This window comes from Odocoileus virginianus, chromosome 2, assembly GCF_023699985.2.
Source record: "Odocoileus virginianus isolate 20LAN1187 ecotype Illinois chromosome 2, Ovbor_1.2, whole genome shotgun sequence".
NCBI classification, from domain to species: domain Eukaryota; kingdom Metazoa; phylum Chordata; class Mammalia; order Artiodactyla; family Cervidae; genus Odocoileus; species Odocoileus virginianus.
The window spans coordinates 1,753,739-1,781,465 of record NC_069675.1 but is presented as its reverse complement, the minus strand read 5'-3'; the positions used below and the strand labels follow the sequence as shown (position 1 = coordinate 1,781,465).

General features: G+C 46.6%; 1 protein-coding gene and 1 non-coding gene across 2 annotated transcripts in view; both read left to right on the top strand.

Moving 5' to 3' along the window:
- Positions 1–27,727, top strand: part of LOC110126907 (two pore channel protein 2-like) — a 50,920-nt gene that overhangs the window by 22,571 nt on the left and 622 nt on the right. The window contains exons 9-18 of the mRNA XM_020876831.2: positions 3,677–3,878; positions 11,330–11,474; positions 13,572–13,757; positions 15,092–15,153; positions 16,626–16,713; positions 18,107–18,176; positions 19,402–19,621; positions 19,830–19,920; positions 23,375–23,488; positions 23,742–23,866. Of these exons, the coding sequence (XP_020732490.2) occupies positions 3,677–3,878; positions 11,330–11,474; positions 13,572–13,757; positions 15,092–15,153; positions 16,626–16,713; positions 18,107–18,176; positions 19,402–19,621; positions 19,830–19,920; positions 23,375–23,488; positions 23,742–23,866 (1,303 nt within the window). The remainder of the gene's footprint in view (positions 1–3,676; positions 3,879–11,329; positions 11,475–13,571; positions 13,758–15,091; positions 15,154–16,625; positions 16,714–18,106; positions 18,177–19,401; positions 19,622–19,829; positions 19,921–23,374; positions 23,489–23,741; positions 23,867–27,727) is intronic.
- Positions 22,692–22,800, top strand: LOC139031608 (U6 spliceosomal RNA). The gene has a single exon (XR_011484110.1). It is a non-coding gene; the product is annotated as a U6 spliceosomal RNA (small nuclear RNA).

The window sequence follows — 27,727 nt, the reverse complement described above, 5'->3', positions numbered from 1 at the left end:
TCCCTCCTGGGTGTATATTCAGAAAAACTCTAATTCAGAAAGACAGCTGTGCTCCCATGTTTACTGCAGCACTATCCACAATAGCCCAGTCTTGGGAGCAGCCTAAATGTCCATTGACAGATGAGAGAATAAAGAAAAAGTGGTACATATTTACAATGCAATATAAAGAGAATGAAACGTGCCACTTGCAGCCATAAAAAAGAATGAAATAATGCCATTCGCAGCAACACGGGTGGAACTAGAGATGATCATACTAAGTGAAGTAAGCCAGACAGAGAAAGACAAACACCGCATGTCACAGATATGTGTAATCTAAAATACTATACCAATTAACTCATTTACAAAAGAGAAATAGACTCACAGACATAGAAAACAGTAATCACAGTATCATAGTAATCACAGACTTGTGATTACTAAAGGGGAAAAGCAGGATGGATCTATTCAATTCAGTTCAATTCACTTGCTCAGTCGTGTCTGACTCTTCGCGACCCCAGGGACTGCAGCACACCAGGCCTCCCTGTCCATCACCAGCTCCCGGAGCTTACTCAAACTCATGTCCATTGTGTCGGTGATGCCACCCTGCCATCTCATCCTCTGTTGTCCCCTTCTCCTCCTGCTCTCAATCCTCCCCAGCATCAGTATCTTTTCAAAGGAGTCAGCTCTTCACATCAGGTGGCCAAAGTATTGGAGTTTCAGCTACATCAGTCATTCCAATGAATATTCAGGACTGATTTCCTTTAGGATGGACTGGTTGGATCTCCTTGCAGTCTCTCAAGAGTCTTCTCCAACCACAGTTCAAAAGCATCAATTCTTCAGTGCTAAACTTTCTTTATAATCCAACTCTCACATCCATACTTGACTACTGGAAAAACCATAGCCTTGACTAGATGGATCTTTGTTGGCAAAGTAATGTCTCTGCTTTTTAATAAGCTGTATTGATTGGTCATAACTTTTCTTCCAAGGAGTAAGCGTCTTTTAATTTCACAGCTGCAATTACCATCTGCAGTGATTTTGGAGCCCAGAAAAATAAAGTCAGCCACTGTTTCCACTGTTTCCCATCTGTTTCCCATGAAGTAATAGGAGCAGATACCATGATCCTAGTTTTTTGAATGTTGAATTTTAAGCCAGCTTTTTCACTCTCTTCTTTCACTTTCATCAAGAGACTCTTCAGTTCCTCTTGGCTTACTGCCGTAAGGGTGGTGTCATCTGCATATCTGAGGTTGTTGATATTTCTCCCTGCAATCTTGATTCCAGCTTGTGCTTCATCCAGTCCAGCATTTTTCGTGATGTCACCCTGCATAAATAAGCAGGGTGACAATATACAGCCTTGATGTACTCCTTTTCCTATTTGGAACCAGTCTGTTATTCCATGTGTGTTCTAATTGTTGCTTCTTGGTCTGTATATAGGTTCTCAAGAGGCAGGTCAGGTGGTCTGGTATTCCCATGTCTTGAAGAATTTTCCAGTTTGTTGTGATCCACACAGTCAAAGGCTTTGGTGTAGTCAATAAAGCAGAAGTAGATGTTTTTCTGGAACTTTCTTGCTTTTTCGATGACCCAACAGATGTTGGCAATTTGATCTCTAGTTCCTTTGCCTTTTCTAAAACCAGCTTGAACATCTGGAAGTTCATGGTTCACATCTTGTTGAAGCCTGACTTGGAGAATTTTGAGCATTACTTTGCTAGCGTGTGAGATGAGTGCAATCATGTGAGTGTTTTTTGGCCTTGCCTTTCTTTGGATTGGAATGAAAACTGACCTTTTCCAGTCCTGTGGCAACTGCTGAGTTTTCCAAATGTGCTGGCATATTGAGTGCAACACTTTTACAGCATCATCTTTTAGGATTTGAAATAGCTCAACTGGAATTCCATCACCTTCACTAGCTTTATTTGTAGTGATGCTTCCTAAGGCCCACTTGACTTCAAATTCCAGGATGTCTGGCTCTAGGTGAGTGATCACACCATCATGATTATCTGGGTCATGAAGATCTCTTTTGTATAGTTCTTTGTGTATTCTTGCCACCTCTTCTTAATATCTTCTGCTTCTGTTAGGTCCATTTCTGTCCTTACTGTGCCCATCTTTGCATGAATTGTTCCCTTGATATCTCTAATTTTCTTGAAGAGATCTCTAGTTTTTCCCATTCTATTGTTTTCCTCTATTTCTTTGCTTTGATCACTGAGGAAGTCTTCTTATCTCCTCTTAGTATTCTTTGGAACTCTTGATTCAGATGGGTACATCTTTCCTTTTCTCCTTTGCCTTTTGCCTTTCTTCTTTTCATAGCTGTTTGTAAGGCCTCCTCAGATAATCATTTTGCCTTTTTGCATTTCTTTTTCTTGGGGATGGTCTTGATCACTGCCTCCTGTACAATGTCACGAACCTCTGTCCATAGTTCATCAGGCTCTCTGTCTGTCAGATCTAATCCCTTGAATTTATTTCTCACTTCTACTGTATAGTCATAAGGGATTTGATTTAGGTCATACCTGAATGGTCAAGTGTTTTTCCCTACTTTGTTCAATTTAAGTCTGAATTTCACAATAAGGAGTTCATGATCTGAGCCATATATATATGTATGTATGTATTATGTGTATATATATTTATATACATATATGCAACTCTGTGTGCTGAGTTGCTTCAGATTAGCTCTGTGTGACCCTGTGGATTGTAACCCCCAGGCTCCTCTGTTTATGGGGATTCTCTAGGCAAGAATACTGGAGTGGCTTCCCATGCCCTCCTTCAGGGGGTCTTCCCGACCCAAGGATCAAACCTGCATCTCTTGTGTCCTGTATTAGTCGGTGGATCAGGAAGCCCGATCTATCTACCCTATCTATCTATCTATAATTAAATCACTTTGCTGTACACCTGAATGAACACGACATTGTAAATCAACTCTGCTCAGTTTTCAAAAAAGAATTTATGGTCTAGCTATGTTATCAGCTTACAGGGAGCAGTAGGGATGGGCATCCACATGGCCCATTATACCATGAAGAGGGGTTCTCCTCTTCCGGAAGATTCTCTGTGCACAGTCAGGCTTAATGGCAGCCCTGGACCCCTTCCTTCCAGACCACTTCTAGCCTCGTTTCACTCACCTCCTTTCCTCCTGCTCTCCTCTGTCTTCATCGACTTAATGGCAGACCTGTCTTCTCCCACCCCTGCGTCTCCCTCTCTCTCAGCAGCAAACCTCATTCCCTTCCTTTGTGGACTCTGCCTCGCTCCTGGGCAGGGCGGCATTTGGACCTGACTGCCTCCTGCTGCTTTGTTTTCTCAGCATTCTGATCATCCTTCCTGGGTTCCCTCACTTGCACATGGTAAGCGGAGCTCTGTTTCTTCAGATACTGGATAGTTACCCATGTCTGGAGCAGGGGAGGGACTTTGTACCTTGCGAATTAACAGACTCATCAGTGACTTCTCTCTGCGATTCCCCCTGTGGCATGAGTTCCTGGGCTGCTATTACAAGATGAGATGTTGCAAACCCAGGAGCAGGAGCAGGATAACGAATCTTCCTTAGGCGTGGTGAGACCTTTCCACTTGGGTATCTCCTGCTCATCCAGAAAGGATACACATGGTCCCCAGGATGCACTCATCTCAACTCTTCCGTTACCTTGAAATGTTTAAGGCTGAGAAATGAGGCTTTCTTGAATCTTCCTCTTAGGAAAAACACACACACTTCTGTTTTTTTTTCAAGAATGAGATTCACACACTGGCATGCCTGAAGCGTCACAAAATGACGGAAGCTTTCAACATCCTGAAAGTCAAGGTGGGCACAGCGTTTGTGGTGAAGGAGGCCCGGTGGAGGCAGCTGGTCAAGGTCGTGGCTCCAGACATCAGCAGTTCCCACCTGGAGCTCCTGTTGAGGATCTCCGACGAGGGACAGACGGGGCATGTGGGTAAGAAGCCTCAATGAGAAGTGGGGGGATGGGATATTTTCTTCATTTTCTTTTTATAAAAGCTATGTATTTATTTGACTGAGTCCCATCTTAGCTGGGACACACGGGTTTCTCTCTAGCTGTGGCATGTGGGCTTAGTCGTCTGTGGGATCTTAGTTCCCTGATCGGGGATCGAATCTTCAACCCCTCCGATGGAAGGCAAACTCCTAACCACTGGGCCACCAGAGAAGTCCCTCATTTTCTCACGTTTCCAAATAGAGGTGTGTATCGGCTGGAGGTGTTACCATGGAGTTAGGGTCCTGAGCTGTGTTCTGACTGGGGTGCGTGTTGTCAACATGTGCTGAGCCTTCGGGATGCCCTTTACCTTGTAACATGGTTATTCCCTGTGTGGGACTCTGCTTTAAGGAGCACATCTAAAACATGGAAAATGGCTGTATAAATAAACGCCTGAAGTGCATTTAGCATTTACAAGTGAGAAGTTGAAAGTGACCTACATACTCATGTATAAGTGGTTGATAGCAATGATCAGTAATGCTTGATATTGGTAGCGTGCTTGCCATGTGCGTGCTACTGTTGTGATTGTTGTATGTGATCTTCCCCAAACTCACTGAGGCGGGGGTCTCGTTATCCTCTTTTGTCAGTATGGGAACTGAGACTCAGAGAGGTCAAGTCGTTTGCCCAGGGCCACACAGCTGCAGTGTGGTACAGGCCACCTAGACTCCAAGGCCCCTGCCTTTTATCATTATTCTAAACTGCCCCAAATTCTAAGGGTCGCTTAACAGGAAATGTTGGTGACATCAAAAATGATCATGAAGGGACTTCCATGGTGGGCCAGTGGCTATGACTCCATGCTTCCAAGGCAAGGGCCATGGGTTTGATCCCTGTTTGGGGAACTAACATCCCACATGCTGTGTAGTGTGGTCACATAAATAAATACATTTAAAAAGATGCTTTTAAAAATGACCATAAAGATGAGGTAGCAATGGGGAAAGATGTGCGATGACTGCAGTACACTCCAACTTCAGTTCACCAGTTTCAAGAAGAGTCTAGAGGGAGACGCATCCAAATGCAGTGGTAAGTCTGAGAGGATGTAGATTTACACAGGACAAGGAGTGTCAAAGCAGTCCAGCGGAGCCAGGCCTTTCTTAGGGCTCACTGCCTGTGTGAGAAGAAGGAAACAGTGACTGACCCTCTGGAACTTATGAGAGTGTCCAGGGAAAAGAGGGAACTGTGTGGCAGGACACCGTTAAACAGGGGGTGCCAGCATCCTCCAGTGAGGGTTTTGGACCCAGGAGGCCAGGTCAGCAGGGTTTGCCAGGCGTCCTCGCTGAGCTGTGGGCATGTGCCTTCAGCCACCCAACTCGATGGCTCAGAAGCCAGGCTTCTCAGCCCCTGAAGAGTCAGGTTTGGTGGCGCTGTTAGGGACTGGCAGTGATACACTGTGGGTCCTCATGTGAGACTTAGGGTTCCGCTAATGATGGGGGAAGAGTGGCCGGGCAACCCTTGAGCACCAAACTTTGCAAGTTCTTTGGAAAGTGCATGAAGCTTTTAAATTTCTAGCCCGCCATGGATTTGTATATTTGGGTAAAACACAGCAAAGATGAATGACTAGAAAGGTGGAATTAAAAAAACACATAAAATTCAAGTCCCAATTTTTCATTATTAAATTTTCCCTCCTGGGTGGATTTTTTTTTTTTTTAAGTGTTTTTGTCCACACTGTGCTGCATGTGGGATCTTAGTTCCCTGACCTGGGATCGAGCCTGCATCTCCTGCATTGCAAGGTAGATTCTTAACCACTGGACTGCCAGGGAAGTCCCTCCTCTTCTTATTAAGGGCACCAGTCATATGAGATCAGGGCCCACCCTAATGACCTCCTTTCTGCCTAATTACCTCATCAGAGGCTCCATCTCCAAAATATAGGCACACTCGGAGGTGCTGGGAGCTAAGCCTTCAGCATATTAAATCTCAGGGGACACAGATCAGCCCGTAACTCCTGTTTGGCTGGTTCCGGCGTTAGACTGGTTGCCTTCTCTAGAACTTTCTTCTATCTCTGGTTTACCATCCCCCACGCCCTAGCACTGCTAATGTTCGAAAGCTTGTGTCGGATTTATAGCCTTAGGTTATCGAAACCTCAAACTTGAACATTTACTCAAAGCACAGCACCGCAGTGGTTCTGCTTCATCCGCGGCTTTCCCCCTCACATGATGTGAGCCCGCCTGGTCTGAGGCTGCAAAGCTGCAGCATGACGACAGGCCCAGACCTCACCAGGCGGTGCCCTGAGGTTCTGATGCCCTGGGGACGTTCAGCAAAGGACATCGCATGGCCTTCTGAGCAGGTGAGAGGGGGCAAAGGAGGTCGGCGGATGCCCTTGAGGCATACCTACCCATGACCTTGGCTGCCACTGGTTGGCTCATGACTGGAGTCAGCAGGCCTCGGCCCTCAGCTCTGAGCCCTGCTCAATGTTTTGTTTTTAAACTTTTTATTTTGTGTTGGGGTATAGCTGATTAACCATGTTGTGACAGTTTCAAGTGGACAGCAAAGGGACCCAGCCATCCATATACATGTATCCATTCTCCTCCAAACTCCCCTCCCGTCCAGTTGCCACATAACATCAAGCAGAGTTCCTGTCCTTATTGGCTATGCATTTTAATTATAGCAATGCGTACATGTCTCTCCCAAACTCCCTAACTATCTCTAACCACCCCCCATCTCTCCCTCCAGCAATGTTTGTTCTGTAAGTCTGTGAGTCTCTTTCTGTTTTATAAGTTGATTTGTATCATTTCTTTTTAGATTCCGCAGATAAGGGGTGCCATGTATTTCTCCCTCTCTGTCTGACCTACTCCACTCAGTATGGGAATCTCTAGGTCTGCCCATGTTGCTGCAGATGGCGTTATTTCATTCTTCTTAATGGCTAAGGCCGTGGCACCCACTCTAGTACTCTCGCCTGGAAAATCCCATGGACGGAGGAGCCTGGTGGGCTGCCGTCCATGGGGTCGCACTTCACTCTCACTTTTCACTTTCCTGCATTGGAGAAGGAAGTGGCAACCCACTCCAGTGTTCTTGCCTGGAGAATCCCAGGGACGGCGGAGCCTGGTGGGCTGCCGTCTCTGGGGTCGCACAGAGTCGGACACGACTGCAGTGACTTAGTAGCCGCAGCAGTGGCTAAGTAATATTATATCGTATACACGCACCACATCTTCTTTATCCATTCTTCCGTCGATGACCGTTGAGGTTGTTTCCACGTCTTAGCTGCTGTAAACAATGCTTCAGTGGTCACTGGGACGCAGGTATCCTTTTGGATCACGTTTTTCTCCAGATATATGCCCGGGAAGCCCTGCTCAGTTTTGTCACCTGAGTCATGATCCTATTTGTAAATTAAATGAGACCAGGACTCATCTAGTTTGAAAAAAGGAGTCCGTCCGAGCCACAGATTTTATTAGCACTCCATGGAAGTGGCAAGAAGATGCCCATGAACTCATGGCTTAGCAGACTTCCCCAGTATTTTGCCTTTCACAAAACAGGGGTGTCAATTTAAATACTGTTACCAGAGCAGACATGTCCTTAAGGAAGACAGCCAATTAAATTTGTTAACTTCTAGGGATTGTAGGTTATCTTTTAGGGGAGATAGCAGTTATTTCTGGTGTCTCGGTATGCAAAGACTCCTTTGGTTAACCAACACTTTCTTTTTTAAAATTTTTTTAAAGATTTTCTTTTGATGTGGATCGTTTTTCTAAGTCTTCATAGACTTTGTTACAATATTGCTTCTGTTTGATGTTTGGCCTCAAGGCATGTGGGATCTTAGCCCCCCACCAGGGATGGAACCCCAACTCCCTGCATTAAAAGGTGAAGTCTTAACCACTGGACCACCAGGGAAGTCCCTAACCAACACTTTCAAAGACAGTTTTAATAATAGAAAGACACACAGAATTTCACACTTCACTGTAGTCTCCACTCAGTACCAGCAGGGAGACCACCGGTTCTGTGAGGCATGCTTGCTTTCTCCCTTGATCTATAACTATGGGCCTGTGTGGTTTCCAAGGTTAAATGCTGGAATCCTGTTAGTGCCAAAAGTGTTAGACTTAAATCTGGTGTTAAACTGAGAAAGATGAAACTTATAGATGTGGAGAGAAAAGGGCTGAACAGAATTATTAACAGAGAGTATAGAGAATAATGTGTCTGCACCAAGAGTTGGTAGACTGTGATCCACAGGCTATATATGGTCACTGCCTGTTTTTATAAACACGTTTTATAGGAACACAGCCAGGCTCATTCATCTGTGTTTTGTTTATGGCTGCTTTCATGTTAAAGTGGCAGAATTGAAAAGTTGAAACAGGGATCAATTGGTCCACAAAACAACATATTTACTCTTTGCAGAAAAGAATTTGCTGACTCCTAATCTCCAACATATAGTACCAGATGGGCACAAATTTCTTGACACAAAATTACCATAATTTGGATCCTCTTTGTCCTTTCTTGTCCTTTTTTTTTTCTAAATGTTTATTTATTTCTTTGGCTCTGCCGGGTCTTAGATGCAGCATGTGGAATCTTCAGTTGCAGCACATGGGATCTAGTTCCCTGACCTGGGATCAAACCCTGGCCCCCTGCATTGGGAGCACGGAGTCTTAGCCAGTGGACCATCAGGGAAGTCCTGTCCTTTCTTGTTCCACAGAATCTTCTGGATGAAAAGATGTGAGCCAGGTGATACTGATAGAGTCCCTGTTGGTTGAGGTTATTTGACGACTGAGGTTGTGGCTGGATTCTGTGTACACACACACACACACACACGCACAGAATTTTATTTATTTATTTGACTTGTCAGGTCTTAGTTGCACTACATGGAATCTTTAGTTGTGGCATTTGAACTCTTAGCTGTGGCATGTGGGTTGAGCTCCCAGACCAGAGTCCGAACCCCAGGCCCCTGCACTGGGACCTCAGAGCTGAGCTACTGAACCACCAGGGAAGTCCCTTGGCTGGGTTCTCATCAGTAGGCTCCCCGGAACCCTGTGTGTGTGGTTGTCATGTCGGTGTCTCCCTGCCGTGGCCTCAAGGCATGTGGGATCTTAGCCCCCCACCAGGGATGGAACCCCAACTCCCTCATTAAAAGGTGAAGTCTTAACCACTGAACCACCAGGGAAGTCCCTTGGCTGGATTCTCATCAGTAGGCTCCCCGGAACCCTGTGTGTGGTTGTCATGTCGGTGTCTCCCTGCTGTGGCCTCAAGGCATGTGGGATCTTAGCCCCCCACCAGGGATGGAACCCCAACTCCCTGCATTAAAAGGTGAAGTCTTAACCACTGAACCACCAGGGAAGTCCCTTGGCTGGGTTCTCATCAGTAGGCTCCCCGGAACCCTGTGTGTGGTTGTCATGTCGGTGTCTCCCTGCCGTCTGATGGTGGAGCTCACGTAGCCCAAGCCTCTGAACTTGGAGTTATCACACCGACTGGTTTTCCCAGGCTGCCCTTCCCCCTGAGCGGGGGCGCCTTTGACTGTTAGACAGATACGTGTGTTTTGGTTCTAAAGACCCAGAATCTTTAGAGTTAGAATCTAAGAACAAGCTATTCTTAGATATCCTAAGATATGTAAGAATACTTTCATCCAACTTGATGTTCTTAGGATCACTGAGTGTGTAGTGTTAATCTCTTAGTCGTGTCCGACTCTTTGCAACCCCATGGACTATTGCCCGCCAGGCTCCTCCATCCATGGGGTTCTCCAGGCAAGAATACTGAAATGGGTTGCCATTCCTTCTCTAGGGGGTCTTCCCAACCCAGGGATCGAACCTGGGTCTTCTGCATGCAGGCAGATTCTTTACTGTGGCACTCCTAGAGAATATAAGCAACTTGACTGTTGAATATCACTCAGTGTTTTGTCTAACTCAGACTCCTCACTCAGATGAGGCCACACTTTGGACATGGCTGAGGCTTTCTCTTTGCCTGGGTGTCTGTTGATAGCAGTTCACTGTCATCATTCTCAAATTAATCATTATGGTGACATCTGTAGAACCATGACTGGTGATTTACTTCTGAAAACTTGGAGACCTGGCCATCATCTAGGCCTCTAACCGAGAAGCATTCTAGAATTTAAAAACTCTATCCCAGGACTTCCCTTCCTTAGTCAAATGGCTAAGTCTGTGTGCTCCCAAGGCTGGGGGCCTGGGTACCATCCCTGGTCAGGCAACTAGATCCCATATGTCACAACTAAGAGCTTGCATGCCACAACTAAAGGTCCCACATGCTGCAACAAAGATAAAAGATCCTGAGGGCCACAGTTAAGACCCAGCACAGCCAAATAAATAAATATTAAAAAAAATAATTCTTTAACAAATTAAAAAAATAAATCCACCCCACTCTTTAACAACTATCTCAGCTATACGTGAATCTGTACGTGCAATTTACAACTTTCTTTAAAGCTTAACAAAGCCTTCAACTTGGTTTTCAAAGAGGCAGCAACACTCTGTGTAATCTGATTTCATCCATCGATGTGATGTTTCTTTAAGTTGTATGTAACAGGAAGTTCATACATGAACAGTGGATTCCTGTTCATGCAACCCAATGGACTCTTGGTCAGTATCCCTTATGCCTGGGGGGTGACAGAGAATAGCCCGCTTGCCCTGGGCGATCAGCAGGTCCTGAGAGCATTGGCTCAGCAGCTGGGTGGGTCCAGGCTAGTCAGGAAAGTGACCACTGTGGACTTGCCTGGTGATCCAGTGGTTAAGATCCCACCTGACAATGCAGGGGACGCAGGTTCTCTTCCTGGTCTGAAGATTCCACATGCCAAGGGCACCTGAGCCCGTGTGCCCAACTACTGTGCCCGTGCTCTGGAACCCATACTCTGGAACAAGAGAAGCCCACACACCGCAACTAGAGAGTGGCCCCTGCTCGCCGCAGCTGGAGAAAGCCCTGCACAGCAATGAAGACCCAGAGCAGCCAAAAATTAGTTACTTAGCTGTTTTTAAAAAGAACGTGATCACTGTACTTTGGTGGGATGTTACATCAGTGTGTTGTGGAGGTTGTGGGTTTGAGTGAGTCCCTGAGAAGGGGCAGAGAGGAGGGTGGGCTGAGAAAAGGGTAGCGGTTGACTGGTATGGGTTATACCTACCTTGGAGGTTTTGTGGGGAGGACAGGGACATGGGATTGAGGCTGGAAACGTAGGTCAGGCAGACATGGGAAGCAGTGATTGTCTTCACTGAGGAGGAAAGTGAGGTGGGAGGCAGGGAGTGAGGCAGTGGCGTCTGTGAACCAGCAAAGTCACATGCTTGGTTTGGCTGCTTTGGGCTGGCGCAGGGTCTGCGTGAGGACAGGCGGGAGCCTGGGCACTCATTGGCCCCTTGGCCTTGGCCTTTGAGGCTTCAGATCTTCATCTGTGAAATGCAGATCCAGGAGTGCTATCTTGGTGTCCCTCTTTGGACCATAGTGTCACAGAGGCCCCGTATTGGGGGGTCGTCTTTTCATTGCAGACAAAATGAACTTTCTACGCTTGGCTGACCTCCTCAACATCCGGGTGGTTGCCGTCAACATCAAGAGACACCCACTGGAAACTTGGATGCCTCGGGTATACCAGTCATCCACAAGCCTCTTGGTCCAGAAGATGGTTCAACACAGGCAAGTGAGATGGAGCCAGTTTTCTCTGAAGTTGCTCTCAAAGTAGTTGAATCAGTTAGTGCTGTCTGGACTGAGTACATTTCACCACTGAAGCTCTAAATCAGCCCCCTGCTCACTGCCATTGTTTTCTCAGGGAGGCCTGGAAAGGGTTTTGGAAAAGCTGCGTTTAACCTTAGCCAGAGGCCAGGAGCTTAGACTACGATTCCTTCTTCGATTTTGTTTGTTTTTGTTTTTTTAATGCTCAAGAGCCGCAGACTGGCTGTGCTTTCTGAGTCAGGGATGCTAATCACTCTCTGATTTCAGAAAGTCCCAGCCCTATCAGAGTCATCAGGAAGTTGATGGCAAGTGTGCTGTTTTGACTTGTAAAGTATACGGTAAGAAGACGTGAGTCAGCATCACTGGGATGACTGTTAAGAATGTCAGTTGAATCTTTTATTCTCAAGTAGATGGACTTGGTGAAAAGCGACTGATTGGAAAAGACCCTGATGCTGGGAAAGACTGAGGGCAGGAGGAAAATGGGGGGCAGGCTGATGGTTGGATAGCTTCATCAATACAATGGGCGTGAGTTTGAGTAAACTCCGGCAGGTGGTGAAGAATAGGGAGGCCTTGAGTGCTGCAGTTCATGGGGTTGCAGAGTCAGACGTGATGGAACAGCATGATGTGCTCCAGAAAGAGTCCTTTATCCTGGTTGGAGACCTTATTTTCACTATGTGTTGCCTGGAATACTCCTATCAGCAGAGGTTCCCCCTCTTGCCTTCTTTGAATTTATTGTCTCATTAAAGTGAATGATGGGATGTCCCTGGTGGTCCAGTGGTTAAGACTCCACACTCACAGTGCAAGGGACCCAAGTTCTGTCCCTGGTGGGAACTAGATCCCATATGCCATGACTAAAAATCCCGAATGCCACAACAAAGATCTAAGATCCCACATGCCACAGCTAAGACCTGTTGCAAATAAATAAATCTTTTTTTTTTTTAAGAAAGTAAATGGTTCAGAAGTCCTTGAAAGTAGCCTAGCCTATGATGTAGGTAAATATCCCTTCCAGTGCCCATGTTCTATATTAACCAAAACCCTTTATGTGAAGGGTCCTTTTCATTCATCTTGACATTCAGCTACTGATGTGTTTCACGTTATGGATGTTTGTGTGTCTACATGTGGCATCCAGGGCTGGCCCCTAGAGTCTGAAGCTTCCCCAGATCAGTGGGCTAGGACTCTATCTTCCTGAGGCCACGTCCAGGATTCATCCAGGATTCACGCAGGATTCTCTGGAGCACAGAGCACAGGTGCCTGTTTGGGGCAACACGCTCTGTCATTGAAAAGTTGAGCCTGAGCCCAAATAATCACATTTTTTTCATCCCTTTTCACCCCCGACTTGGTGAGAAAATAAGACATGTTGACTCCCTGGAAGTCTCGTGTGTGTGTAAAGTGACTATATCCCAATTTTTAAAAAAGGCACACAAAAAGACACACACACACATGCCGAATTTCAATGACTTCATACCAAAAAAGGCTGCCAAATATCTCACTTATAATTTTTATGATCATTACATGTTAAGCAGATAGTATTTTGGGTGTACTGTGTTAAATAGAAAATATTGTTAAAATAATCTTAACCTGTTTAGAAAAATAAAATAAAAGAGAATTTGGTTTAAAAAAAAAAAGAAGTTTTTAGGAGCTTTCTTAGCAAAGGATTCCAGTTTTCCAGGGATAAGCAGTAGAGATACAGTGGTCCCCAAACCTTCTCCCTGCCCCCTGATTCTACCAAACCTTTCCTCTGACCCAGCCGCTGTGCCGGAAAGGCGCACTTGGGAACACTAGGCCTTCGTCCTGCTCCCTCACTCTGCCTTCATTTTCTCCTTGGCAGGAAAGCCTGGGAGGCAGGTGAATGTCAGGGCCCTGACCTTGCTAGGGCCTTTCTTTCCATGAGGGGTGGATGTGTGTGTGTGTGTGTGTGTGTTGGTAGAGGGGGAGGTGGTGAGTGTATCCCATTCATCACATTGACAGGAAACACATTTGTCCCTGTAGGGCTCTAAACCTGTTTTTTTCTTTTTTAACTGCAATATACGACAGAATCTCTTCTTTTTTCCCTGCTACCAGGATTTTCGTCTGGGTTTACGATGTCATCATTCTAATAAACACCATATTCATTGCTTTGGATGAGAAAGACTCCTTAATTTCCTACGCAGAATGGCTTTTCCTTTCTCTGTATATCATTGAGATTCTCCTGAAATTGTACACGTATGAACCCAGAGCTTATTTTGGAAGGAATCAGTTCTGGAACTGGTGAGTCTGTGTGTTTTTTTTTGTGTGTGTGTGGGTGGTGGAGGGATCATGGGTGAAGACAGGGGCTTCCTGTCACCCTGTGGGAATACAGTGTGGAGTGTTTCAAGCTTCATCTGCCTAGTTTTGAGGTTTCTTTTTTGTTGTTTTTTGCTCATTAGTCTTGTTTTGTTTTTTTGACCATGCTGCAGAGCCTGACGGATCTTGGTTCTTAGTCCTCCCAGGAATCGAATCTGTGCCCCCTGCAGTGAAAGCGTGGCATCTTAACCACTGGGACTCCAGGGGAGCCCCCCAGGCTTCTTATAATGAGTCTTGAGGACATGGGGACATCCGGTTGTCAGAGCTGTGGTTTATGATGTCAGTTCGAATGACTGGCTAAAATTAGAATCACAGATCATGGCATCTTGAATTTGAAAAGGAATCTTAGGACACACACACAGTGAGACAGTTCCCTCCAGAACTGCCGGGCCCCACACTGTAGTCTTATTATCAGAAAACATGGCCTGCGTGGCTGGATGATGAGGACCTTAGTGAGCTCTTTCCTGGGCTGGGTGTGTCTCTTGTGACCTTCTCTCCTCCAGGCTGGGTACCTGCCAGCCTCAAACCATCGCCCTCATGCTGCACACCATCTCAGGTGCCGCTGAGTGTCAGGCATCACCGAACACCAACTTTAGGAGGACACAGCTTGGAAAGTTGGATCTCTGTGGTCACTGCTTTCAGTGCCGAGAAACTCACTAGAGTTCTTGTGTGGCCCGACAGGGGGGACCTGACCAGTGTTGTCCAGGACCACGGCACCTTTGTCAGAAAGAGAAGTGACGGCATGATGAATTTCATCTTTAATTAGAAAGTTGCAGGACCTCCCTGGTGGTCCTGTGGTTAAGACTCCATGCTTCCAATGCAGGGGATGCGGGTTTGATCCCTGGTCAGGGAACTAAGGTCCCACACATTGCTCAGTGTGGCCAAAACACAAAAAGAAAAAAAAAATTTTAGTTGCAATGCATTTAGTAAAATTAATGCCAAGAAAGATTATACTGTGTATTCTGAAAATGTGTCAAAGTGTTCTTGCAAGTATGTAGCTATGTTGGAAGGCAGAGTGATATGAATCAGTTGATTTCTACAGATTTCCCGGAATGGTTCACTGGACCAGCCAGTCAGTGATCAAACACAGTGTTTCTTTCTTTTTATCTGCTGTCCTAAAAATCATGGAAATGAGTTTGATGGCTGGATCTTTGCTTTCCCTAGGATATTGGATTTAGCATTTTCTTAGGATTCACTGTATCCTGAGCTTGACAGATTTTTCTCTCGATTTCTTACTGATGTTGCTTCTTCACTGTTAGGTTCGATACGTTGATCATCATGGCAGCCCTGCTAGCCACTGTGGCCAACACCACCATTCAAGGTCAGTGTCATCACCGACTCCCAGCTTCTCTGCTTCCTGGATCATGTGTTTAATCAGTAATCTTTGTAGAACATCCACGGTGCACTCTTAGGGGTGTTTGGAGCAATGCAGAGGGGATGAAAGAGAATCAGTAAAAATGTCCCATGTTCTGGAGAGGGATGGTAGCTTTGTCTGTGTTTAGCTCTATGGTTGTTGTTCAGTTGCTTAGTCATGTCTGACTCTTTGTGATGCTATGGACCACAGCACGTCAGTCTTCCCTGCCCTTCACCATCTCCCGGAGTTTGCTCAAACTCGTGTCCATCGAGTCGGCGATGCCATCCAACCATCTCATCCTCTGTCGTCCCCTTCTCCTCCTGCCTTCAATCTTTCCCAGCATCATGGTCTTTTCCAATGATTCACTTCTTCACATCAGGTGGCCAAAGTATTGGAGCTTCAGCTTCAGCATTAGTCCTTCTAATGAATATTCAGGGTTTATTTCCTTTAGGATTGACTGGGTTGATCTCCTTGCCGTCTAAAGGACTCTCAATCGTCCTCTCCAGAACTACAGTTCAAAAGCATCAAGTCTTCGGTGATCACCCTTCTTTATGTAGAGATTCATTTGTAGGCATCATCATACCAAGCACTCACCTGGTTATTTCTCCAAAACTGCCCTTGTTCTCAGGGCTCATCCTTGACCTTCTGCCCATGCTGGTCCCTGCCCGTGTTGGATCCAGCTGTAGCATCAGCCTCTGCCCACCATCCTCCCACCCTCTTCTTTCTACCCTCCTCTGGCTTCCACACACGTGCCCTTACCACCCTGCACACTCCTTTCTGTAGAAGGCAGAGAGGATTATTTACAGATAAAGCAGGTTCTCTTTTTTTTTTTCAATTTTTTATTTATTTATATTTTTGGCTGTGCTGGGTCTTCATTGCTGCATGTGGCTTTTCTCTACTTGCAGTGCACAGGTTTGTGGGTTTCTCGTTGCAGTGGCTTCTCTTGTTGCAGAGCTCGGGCTCTAGAGCGCAGGCTTAGTAGTTGTGGCATGGGCTTAGTCACCCCGAGGCACGTGGGATCTTCCCAGACCAGGGATTGAACCCAGGTCCCCTGCATTGGCAGTCGGATTCTTAACCACTGGATCACCAGGGAATTCCAGACGGAGTGGCTTCTTAACCTGACTATGAAATGAATGCTGGGGGGAGAAGGGCTTGCTGAAACATGTTCCTTAGAACGGGACCCACAGTCACTTCTTGACGATGGTCTGAAGTCTGGTCCTGCCCTCGTGAGTCTTTGCTCCAGGACTGGCAGGGCTGCTCAGCTCAGCTCCGATCAGCTTGGTGAGCCTCCCTTCCTTGTTGCTCAGAGCCATCACCCTGTTCTTGAAGTGAGGAGTGCATTTCCCCAGGACGCACAGGGTCTCAGGCATCGTTGAATTAAAGGAGGAGCTGGAGGTGCTCAGAAAGAACATTGTGAGTTGACTGTGTTCTTTTTCCAGCGAGAAAATACAGCAGTCAGCAGATACTGGATATTGTCTTGATTTTGAGAATACTCCGGCTCTTGCGGGTCATCGTCAGCATCCAGAGGTAAGGGGAAACCATGGGGAACCCTTGCCCCTGGGTGGTTTCCCCTTTCTGGGGCTCGACAGAGACCATCCTGCCTGGGAGCTAGAAGCACACCCACCGGTGCACCCAGGGTGGAACTTGTATAGAGGACCTGGGCTCTCCAGGGGCAGTGGGCGGGGCCGGGGAGCCTGTGAAGGTGGTGAAGGGTACCTCCGTGGCAGCTCCCTGAAGGCAGGAATTCAGTCCATCACTTTCATCCCTGTGACCTGGTCCCTCAGCTGTGCTTGCATGTCATGATGGTGGCTCATGCTAACAGTGTGATAACCATCGTCTCGTTGCTGTTCAGTCCCTAAGTCGCGTCCGACTCTTTGTGACCCCATGAACTGCAGCACTCTAGGCTCCCCTGTCCTTCATTCTCATGTCCAATGAGTCGGTGATGCCATCCAGCCATCTCATCCTCTGTCATCCCCTTCTCTTGCCTTCAATCTTTCCCAGCATCAGGGTCTTTTCCAATGAGCCAGCTCTTTGCATCAGGTGGCCAAAGTATTGGAGCTTGTCAAATCCTTCCAACAACGCTTGATGGAGGGGCTTTAATGATCCTGAGTTTATGGGTCATGACATTGAAGCTCAGAGAGAGTGAGTAGATTTCCCAGTGTTGCATAGCTAGAAAGAAACAGAACTAGGACACAAACCTAGGAGTCTGATCCCCAAACCTGGAAAAACCCACTCTGTTTAGGATAGGCTAGGTTACTTTCTAGGAGTATAGAGGGATGCCTCCATTCGAGGACTGGCCTGCTATCCCACAAAATACTCACTCTTTCAACCTAAGTCTCCAAGGAAGCTTTAATACAGACTGGATTTTTGATGAAGAAAAAGGTGGAGGAAAAAAATCAGATGAGACTGTATGGTTTTTCTTTTTTTTTAAGTTTTTTTTTTGTTGTTGTGGACCGTCTTTAAAGTCTTTATTGAATTTATTACAATATTATTTCTGTTTTATGTTTTGTTTTTTTGGCCACAAGGCATGTGGGATCTTAGCTTCCCAACCAGGGATCGAACCCTCACCCACCTGTATTGAAAGGTAAAGTCTTAATTGCTGGTCCACCCAGGCTGAGGTTTTCAGCCTCACAACCCACCTTTGTCTTACTGGTGAAACTGATTATCTTTCTCATGTTTTTGTTTTTTTTAACTGCCTTGATTTGCTCTAGGTGAAATACAAGTTAACCACCTGCTGCCCCTCCCACCCAGTTGGGTAGATGAACTGACAGTGACAAAATTGTAAAGGCAGATTCCTAGCGGCATTTAGAGAACAGGTCCAGGACAGGAGGGAGAGGCATTGAACCAAAGGTGCTAGGATGGTGTCAGTTTTATTCTTACCTGCCCTTTTCCTTGCGTCAGACACTTCATTTTATCCCAGGTTCCGGGTGATTGTGACCACCTTAATTAACATTGGCCCCACAATGCTGACATTCGGCGGCCTGGTCTTGGTGAGTGTTCTCCTTCTGATCCATGTGAAGCAAGTGGTAAGATGTTCAGTTGTTAAAAATTACTTATTCATCTTTGGCTGCACTGGGTCTTCGTTGCTTTGCCTGGACTTTCTCCAGTTTTGCCAAGCAGCGGCTACTCTCCGATGCAGTGGGTGGACTCCTCATTGCGGGGGCTTTTCTTGTTGCAGAGCGCAGATTCTAGGCCTTCAGTAGTTGCAGCACCTGGGCTCATTAGCTGTAGCACACAGGTTTTAGTTGCCCAAGGCATATGGAATCTTCCCGGACCAGGGATCAAACTGTGTCCTCTGCTTTGATAGGCAGATTCTTAGCCACTGTACCCCCAGGGAAGTCTAAGAGATTCATTCTTAGCAGCTCTCTCTGAGCCTTATTTTAAGTGAGGGGAAGAAAGAGAGATGAAATCAATGAGTTCAGTGGTTTCTAGCACCCATTTTTAGAAATAGCAAATGTGTACACACGTCAGGCATTTATACATGCAAACAGTTTGGGTACACTGGCTGCTATGATAAACACCCCAGCCTCAGTGGGTTAATCTCGTTGAAGTTTCTTTCTCACCCACAGTCCAGGGGGTACTCCTAGCCCTAACCACCAGGTGGTTCTCAGGGATTTAAGCGCCTTCCAGTACATGGCTTTTGTATCTGGATTGTTTTTTAAACTCTACTGGGAAATCACTATACAGTATGACAAATGTGCACAATATGACAAATATGCAAAATCTAATGAGTTGGGCTTTCCTGGAGGCTCAACAATAAAGAATCCACCTGGCAATTCAGGAGATGTGGGTTAGATCCCTGGGTCAGAAAACGCCCCCGGAGAAGGAAACGGCAACCCACTCCAGTATGCTTGCCTGGATAATCCCATGGACAGAGGAGCCAGGCAGACAGGAGTGAACAACAATAGCAAATTTAACCCCCTGACTTGTTAGCAGCATCACTTTGACTTTGTAAGTGGAGACTCTGGGAGAGGTCAAGGTGGGCCCAGCCGGTGTGTTTCCTGTCCCTGAACTACCCAGTGGTCGATGGGCAGACCCCACCCACCCTTTTTCCTGATGTTGCTGGAACTCCTGGCTAGGGGGAAGCCATTCCTGGAATGAGGGTAGCAACCTTTTCTGCTGGCTGTTGTCACTTGGCCCACCCATGTCCATGTCCTCCTGCCTCCCCTCACCCCGCGTGCCACCCCAAGACCGCTGCCCCTCCCCCACCCCTAGGTGGTCTACTATGCATTTGCCATCATTGGGATGGAAGCGTTCCACGGCAAAGTGCAATTCTTGGACCCTGGTTCTGGCAGTCCTGATGCCCTGGTGTGTGGGAACCCAGCCTTAAAAGACTCAGCATTTGCCCGAGGCAGGTACTGCAAGAACAACTTCAATGACCTGGCGTCCTCACTTATCCTGCTGACGGAGCTCACCGTGGTTAACCAGTGGCACAATATCCTTTCTGAGGAGTGGGCATGGTGGGGGATGCTCAGAGCAGCTTCTGGGAGGACAAGGAAATGGGAACCCTCTCCAGTGTTCTTGCCTGGGAAATCCCATGGACAGAAGAGCCTGGTGGGCTACAGTCCAGGGGGTCGCAAAGAGTGGGGCACGACTGAGCAACTGAACAGCGACCTCGCAGGTTTGGTGCCTTAGCTTTGCACTCCTCGCGGACGGCTTTGCCCTCGTGACACACCAGGCAGCAAAGCTGTATTTCATCGGCTTCCACATTGTGGTCGTCATTCTCATCGTGAAGTGAGTTCTCCTGCCAGTGGGCCTTTCCTGGTCTGCCCACCCCCCCAGACCTACAGCCGCTCCCCCCTCCCCCCTCCCTGGCTCCACCCTGCAGTTCCCTGTGGGTGGGTCACGTCTCCCCTGCTGGATGCCCATCACACCAGAAGGGAGGCGTCTAACTTCTATCCACACGTCCCTTCTTTAGTGTCAGCCAGCCATGCATGTTGGTATGTCACATCCATCTCGTAGCCTCGCAAGTTGTTCGGTTCAGAAAGGCTCTAGGGTCCGGGCAGGTCTCCCTACCCTTCCCCACTGGGATGAACATCCTTGTGATTTGCACCCACCCTCTGCTGACATCTGCCCAGCTCCTGGGACGCGTTAGAACCTAAATGAGTTAGTTTCCTTGTCGTCCAGCTCTGGTCCTCACCTGTCGTTGCACAGGTAGAATGGAAAGGTGCCACTGATTAATTCTCTTCATTGGTTCCAGTTCTGTCCTGATCTGTCTTCCAGGGGGTGGGGGAACTCAGCCACTGTTTGAAAGCAGTTGTGACATCTCAGCGCTTGAGAGGGCTTTCCCTCCAGCTTGCCTATCTCTGATTCTAGTCCCCTTGTTCCCTGTGGGCATCTGGGTTCCCTTGATCACAGGCTTTCGTTTTTTAGATAATTTTGGTTATGTATTTATTCTTTGGCTGTGCTGGGTCTTGGTTGCTCTCAGGCTTTTCTCTAGTTGCAGCAAGTGAGCACTACGCTCGTGTGATGTGTGGGCTTCTCCTTGCAGTGGCCTGTCTTTTCGCAGCGCGCAGGCTCTAGGGAGCATGGACTTCAGTACGCACAGGCTCTAGGGAGCATGGACTTCAGTACGCACAGGCTCTAGGGAGCATGGACTTCAGCACTCGCGGCTCATGGGCTCTAGAGCACAGGCTCAGTAGTTGCTCCGCAGCATGTAGGATCTTCCCAGATCAGGGATCAAAATGGATTCTTTCCCACTGAGCCACCAGGGAAGCCCTTGATCGCTGAGTTTTTTTCCCAGAGATGTTTTCTGGCTGTTGTACGCTTCTCAGCGCCCAGGGCACACAATTCTCAGCGTGACAGCCCAGCCCCGGGCCTTGTTACATCAGGGCTGCTTTAGGCGCCAACCCGCTGGCTTTGGCTCAGGCGTGTCCCGGTAGAGGGGGGAGGGAAGAGCCGCTCGGCGCTGCGGGGCCTGCACAGTCTGGACGGAACAGCAGCAGGAACAGGAGAGAAACGCCTCCCAGTGGCTCTCAGAGAGATTTTCAGAATGCTGCGGTGGGCCGGGGCAACGTGGAAAGCTGTGGGGGTTTTTCTGCTGCTCTCCGCCCCAGGGTACATGAGGGTGGCGACAGCTGGGGCTCCATCAGCATCGTGTTAAGTCAAGGTGGTGAAGGGCTGGGGTTCCCTACTCGCAAATTGACAGGTCATCGTGCATGAGTGCCGTGTGTGTGTAATGACAAAGTGTGACACCTCGGGTCCAAGACAAAGATGACTTATTCGTCATGGCAGAAGCTGTAGCAAGAGCGATACTTGGGTCTGTTCCCTGAGCCCTAATCCCCACTAAGCAGCGAGACGAGGGCCAGCTGGACGGGCTAGACTGTAGAACGAGAAATTCAAAATGAGGAAACTCTAATCTGTATATCTGGGAAGACCTGCCCATCCTCCCCTCTGGAGAGAGAGAGAAAAAGAGAAATACCTTATTTTAAAACTTTTTTACTTTGTTTTGGAGTATAGCCAGTTAGCAATGTGATGGTTTCAAATGAGCAGGGAAGGGACTCAGCCATTCATATACATGTATCCATTCTCCCCCAGACTCTCCTGGCCTCCAGGCGGCCATGTGACATTAAGCAGAGTTCCCTGTGCTAGATGTGAAGGTCCCTGTCGGTTTTCTGTTTTATTTTTTTAAATTTATTTATTTATTTTAAATGAAACAGAGGTGAAAATTTTTAATGATAAAAGGTACAATTCCCAAAGAAGATAGACATCATAAACTGTTAGACACCTTAACAGCAAAGAAACAAAGATAATAAAGCAAAATCAGAAGAAATATAAGGGAAAAGAAAAAATATATAATCATAGTGAGACATATTAACATTTCTTTGAGAATATTTTATCAAGTGCAGAAAAAATAATAATAGGAGCATCTTGAATGATGCCATCAATAGTTTAAATATAATAGATTTATATTTAATTTATATTAATCATATCCCACACAAACATATTAAAAGTTTTCTATCTCATATGTTGTCATTAGATGTCCAGAGGACATTTAGAAAAGCTGGCAAAAAGATAAACATTACTAAATTTCAAAAAGTTTATCTGTTTTAAATACAGCCGTGTGTACATGTCCATCCCAGACTCGTTAACTAGCCCTTCCCCCCATTTTTCCTCTCTGGCAAGCAGAAGTTCATTCTTCAAGTCTGTGAGTCTGTTTCCATTTTGTAAGTCAGCTCAAGAAAGACCTTATTTTCACTCTTGAATGTAAGCAGTTCTCTGGGGAGGAGAGGTCTGTGCTGGCCACAGTGGTCTCTGGGGAGGAGGCAGCACAAGCTTTACTACGATGGGACATCTCCAGAGGCTAGCGTACTGGGTTGGTCAAAAAGTTCGGGTTTTCCATAAGTGAATTTTTTTTCCAATTAAGACATCCCTAAATTGACTCCCGTGCCTTCGCTCCAGGATCCAGAGAGGATCCAGATCTCATGTGCAGAAACATGAGACATTCATGGAGAGTTGTCTATCAGCCATTACTTGGCCCAAGTTTCCCCTTAAACTGTATTTTTGTGCTTGGTCTGGCAACACTTGTAATAAAATTGGAACTGTATACAAAGAAGATTCACATTGCCCCTGCGCAAGGATGACACACAAGTTGGTGAATCATTTCATACTTTTGCAATATAGGGCTAAGGGATTAAGAGGTACAAACTGTTGCATATAAAATAAGATACAAGGATGGGCTTCCCAGGTGGCGCTAGGGGTAAAGAACCTGCCTACCAATGTAGGAGATATAAGACTCGAGTTTGATCCCTGGGTCAGGAAGATCCCCTGAAGAAGGGTATGGCAACCCATCCCAGTATTCTTGCCTGGAGAATCCTGGTGGGCTACAGTCCTTGGACATGACTGAAGTGACTTATCATAAGCTACAACACAGGGAATATAGCCAGTATTTTATAATAACTATAACTGGAATATACTCTTTAAAAATTGTGAATTAAAAAAACCCTCTATTTTCTTAATAGTCACTGTTTAAATAGGATGTAGAGGAAGAATGATTTTCCAGGTGAAAGAAAGTTGTGCCCAATGCTTGAAAGACATTTTGTCATTTCTTCTTCATGTTATGTTTTCTTTGCAAAGATGGGCAGCCTTTTTCTCATTTGGACTTGAAAACTCTTTGGCATTATGATTTCCCATCACCTAGACCATGGCTGACTCAACATAACACCCTCTGCCTTTTATTCTTTCTCAGTATTTTCATAGCGTTCATCTTGGAGGCGTTTTTTGTGGCGTATTCGTTAGAAAAGAGTGAAGTGGAAACTGCTATTGAAAAGAAGATTCAGGAGCTTGGAGTGGGGGTCCAAGAGTGAGTAGCAAGCAGTTTCTCACGCGGCTCGTGGGCTTTGGAGGTGGGATGTTCTTGGCAGGGTCCTGACCACCTTTAAAGGGTCCTGACCACCTCTAACCCCTGAGGTGCCCTGGCAGCCAGCTGACTCCTGGGTGCCAGTTCGCAGAGACCCTCACCAGCTGCACGGGTGAGGTGGGGCCACGGCTGGGAGGACAGAGAGGGACTCAGCTGCGGGACTCAGCCGTGTTCAAACGCGTCTTCCTCCCTGAAGGGAAGAGGTGCAGGACGGGGGGCTCATTGACCACATGGACATCAAGGACAGTGGCTTCAGTGCGGACGACGGAGACAACAGAAAGAAGGCCTTGAAAGGACTGTACTTTAGAATTGCATCAAAAAGTAAGTTTTAACCCAGCTGGAACTTCCTCTGATCCATCCTTCTCCTAGCAGCTGGTGTGATGTTTCCAGAAGGCAAACCTGACCTTCAGGGTCTTTCTGTGGGTCAAGGATAAAGACCTGCCGTGGGCTCGGGGCCCCACTTCTGTTTCCTGTGGATATCTCAGCCCAGGACCCCTGTGCCTTTGCCCTTCAGTCCTGCTGGCCCTACTTCCTCGGCTCCCCTGCTCCATCCTGCCACAGGCCCCTTGCACATGCTGCTTTCTCCCCATGTTCTCATCCCACCCCTCCCACCTTGCCTAATCAAGGCCTCTCCTCCTACAGGTCTCTGCTCAGGTAGTGCTTCCTTGGGGAAGCATCCTGGGCTCCCCCAGAGGTCAGGTGCTCCTGTGAGCTCCCCCCAGCTCTCCTCCCCCACCTTTTAGCACAGGTCAGGTGCACATTCATTGCTCAGTGACTGCCTGGTCACCATCTGTCTTCTTTGCAGACTCAAAGCTCCACAGGTGCAGGGCTGTATCTTTTTTGTTCTCCATTGTATGGAGATCAGTAGAGAAATAACTCCAGAAAGAATGAAGAGATGGAGCCAAAGCAAAAACCATACTCAGTTGTGGATGTGACTGGTGATGGAAGAAGTTCGCTGCTGTAACGAGCAATACTGCATAGGAACCTGGAATGTTAGGTCCATGGATCAAGGCAAATTGGTAGGGGTCAAGCAGGAGATTACAAGAGTGAACATCGACATTCTAGGAATCAGTGAACTAAGATGGACTGGAATGGGTGAATTTAACTCAGATGATCATATATCTACTACTGTGGGCAGGAATCCCTTAGAAGAAATGGAGTGGCCATCAGAGTCAACAAAACAGTCCAAAATGAAGTACTTGGATGCAATCTCAAAAATGACAGAGTGATCTCTGTTTGTTTCCAAGGCAAACCATTCAGTATCAGAGCAATCCAAGTCTATCCCCCGACCAGCAATGCTAAAGAAGCTGAAGTTGAATGGTTCTGTGAAGACCTACAAGAACTTCTAGAACTAACACCCCAAAAAAGATGTCCTTTTCACTATAGGGGACTGGAATGCAAAAGTAGGAAGTCAAGCAATACCTGGAGTAACAGGCAAATTTGGCCTTGGACTACAGAATGAAGCAGGGCAAAGGCTAATAGAGTTTTGTCAAGAGAACGCACTGGTCATAGCAAACACCCTCTTCCAACAACACAGGAGAAGACTCTACACATGGAACATCACCAGATGGCCAACACCGAAATCAGATTGATTATATTCTTTGCAGCCAAAGATGGAGAAGCTCTGAACAGTCAGCAAAAACAAGACCGGGAGCTGACTGTGGCTCGGATCATGAACTCCTTATTGCCAAGTTCAGACTTAAATTGAAGAAAGTAGGGAAAACCACTAGACCATTCAGGTATGACCTAAGTCAAATCCCTTACGATTACAGTGGAAGCGACAAATAGATTCAAGGGACTAGATCTGATAGATAGAGTGCCTGAAGAACTATGGAGGGAGGTTCATGACATTGTACAGGAGGCAGTGATCAAGACCATCCCCAGAAAAAGAAATGCAAAAAGGCAAAATGGTTGTCTGAGGAGGCCTTACAAATAACTGTGAAAAGAAGAGAAGTGAAGTGCAAAGGAGAAAAGGAAGGATATACCTATTTGAATGCAGAGTTCCAAGGAATAGCAAGAGGAGACAAGAAAGCCTTCCTCAGTGATCAATGCAAAGAAATAGAGGAAAACAATAGAATGGGAAAGACTAGAGATCTCTTCAAGAAAATTAGAGATACCAAGGGAACATTTCATGCAAAGATGGGCACAATAAAGGACAGAAATGGTATGGATCTAACAGAAGCAGAAGATATTAAGAAGAGGTGGCAGGAATACACAGAAGAGCTATACTAAAGAGATCTTCATGACCCAGATAACCATGATGGTGTGATCACTCATCTAGAACCAGACATCCTGGAGTATAACTTCAAGTGGGCCTTAGGAAGCATCACTACGAATAAAGCTAGTGGAAGTGATGGAATCCCAGTTGAGATATTTCGTATCCTAAAAGATAATGCTGTGAAAGTGTCGCATTCAATATACCAGCAAATTTGGAAAACTCAGCAGTGGCCACAGGACTGGGAAAAGTCAGTTTTCATTCCAATCCCAAAGAAAGGCAATGTCAAAGAATGCTCAGACTACCACCCAATTGCACTCATCTCACACGCTAGTAAAGTAATGCTCAAAATTCTTCAAGCCAGGCTTCAACAGGACGTGAACTGTGAACTTCCAGATGTTCAAGCTGGTTTTAGAAAAGGCAGAAGAACCAGAGATCAAATTGCCAACATCCGTTGGATCATCAAAAAAGCAAGAGAGTTCCAGAAAAACATCTACTTCTTGTTTACTGAATACGCCAAAGCCTTGGACTGTGTGGATCACAGTAAACTGTGGAGAATTCTGAAAGAGATGGGAATACCAGACCACCTGACCTGCCTCCTGAGAAATCTGTATGCAGGTCAAGAAGCAACAGTTAGAACTGGACATGGAACAGACTGGTTCCAAAGGCCGTATACTGTCACCCTGCTTATTTAACTTATACTCAGAGTACATCATGAAAAATTCTGGACTGGATGAAACACAAGCTGGAATCAAGACTGCTGGGAGAAATATCAATAACCTCAGATAAGCAGATGATACCACCCTTATGGTAGAAAGAGAAGAACTATAGAGCCTCTTGATGAAAGTGAAAGAGGAGAGTGAAAAAGCTGGCTTAAAACTCAGCATTCAGAAAACTATGATCATGGCCTCTGGTCCCATTGCTTCATGGCAAATAGATGGGGAGACAATGGAAACAGTGAGAGACTTTATTTTCTTGGGCTCCAAAATCACTGCAGATGGTGACTGCAGCCATGAAATGAAGATGCTTGCTCCTTGGAAGAAAAGCTATGACCAACCTAGACAGCATATTAAAAAGCAGAGACATTACTTTGCCAACAAAGATCCATCTAGTCAAAGCTGTGATTTTTCCAGTAGTCATGTATGGATGTGAGAATTGGCTTATAAAGAAAGCTTAGTGCCAAAGAACTGATGCTTTTGAACTGTGGTGTTGGAGAAGACTCTTGAGAATTCCTTGGACAGCAAGGAGATCCAACCAGTCAATCCTAAAGGAAATCAGTCCTTAATATTGGAAGGACTGATGCTGAAGCTGAAACTCCAGTACTCTGGCCATTTTATGCGAAGACCTGACTCATTTCAAAAGACCCTGATGCTGGAAAAGAGTGAAGGTGGGAGGAGGAGGAAATGACAGAGGCTGAGATGATTGGATGGCATCACCGACTCGATGGACGTGAGTTTGAGCAAGCTCCTGTAGTTGCTGATGGACAGGGAGGCCTGGCGTGCTGCCATCCATGGGGTTGCAAAGAGTCAGACATGACTGAGAGACTGATGTGAACTGAACTGTATTCCCAGGGCCTCACAATGTGTCTGGGACACGGGGTTGTTAACATCAGCTGTTTAATTCCTTTACTGATTTGCAGTGAGTTATGGATTGACTGAGTAAACCCAAGAGGGCTTCCCTGGTGGCTCAGCAGTGAAGAACCCACCTGCCAATGCAAGAGATGTGGGTTTGATCCCTGGGTCGGGCAGATCCCCTGGAGAAGAAAATGGCAACCTGCTCCCGTATTATTGCCTGGGAAATCCCATGGACAGAGGAGCCTGGTGGGCTGCAGTCCAGAGGTCACAAAGAGTTGATAACACTTAGCAACTAAACAACATTGAGTGAACCCACACCTGTCTGAATTCCAGCTGGGGCTTTGGCGGGGACACCGTGCAATTAAACACAGCACAGCATAGATGGGAGGAGTG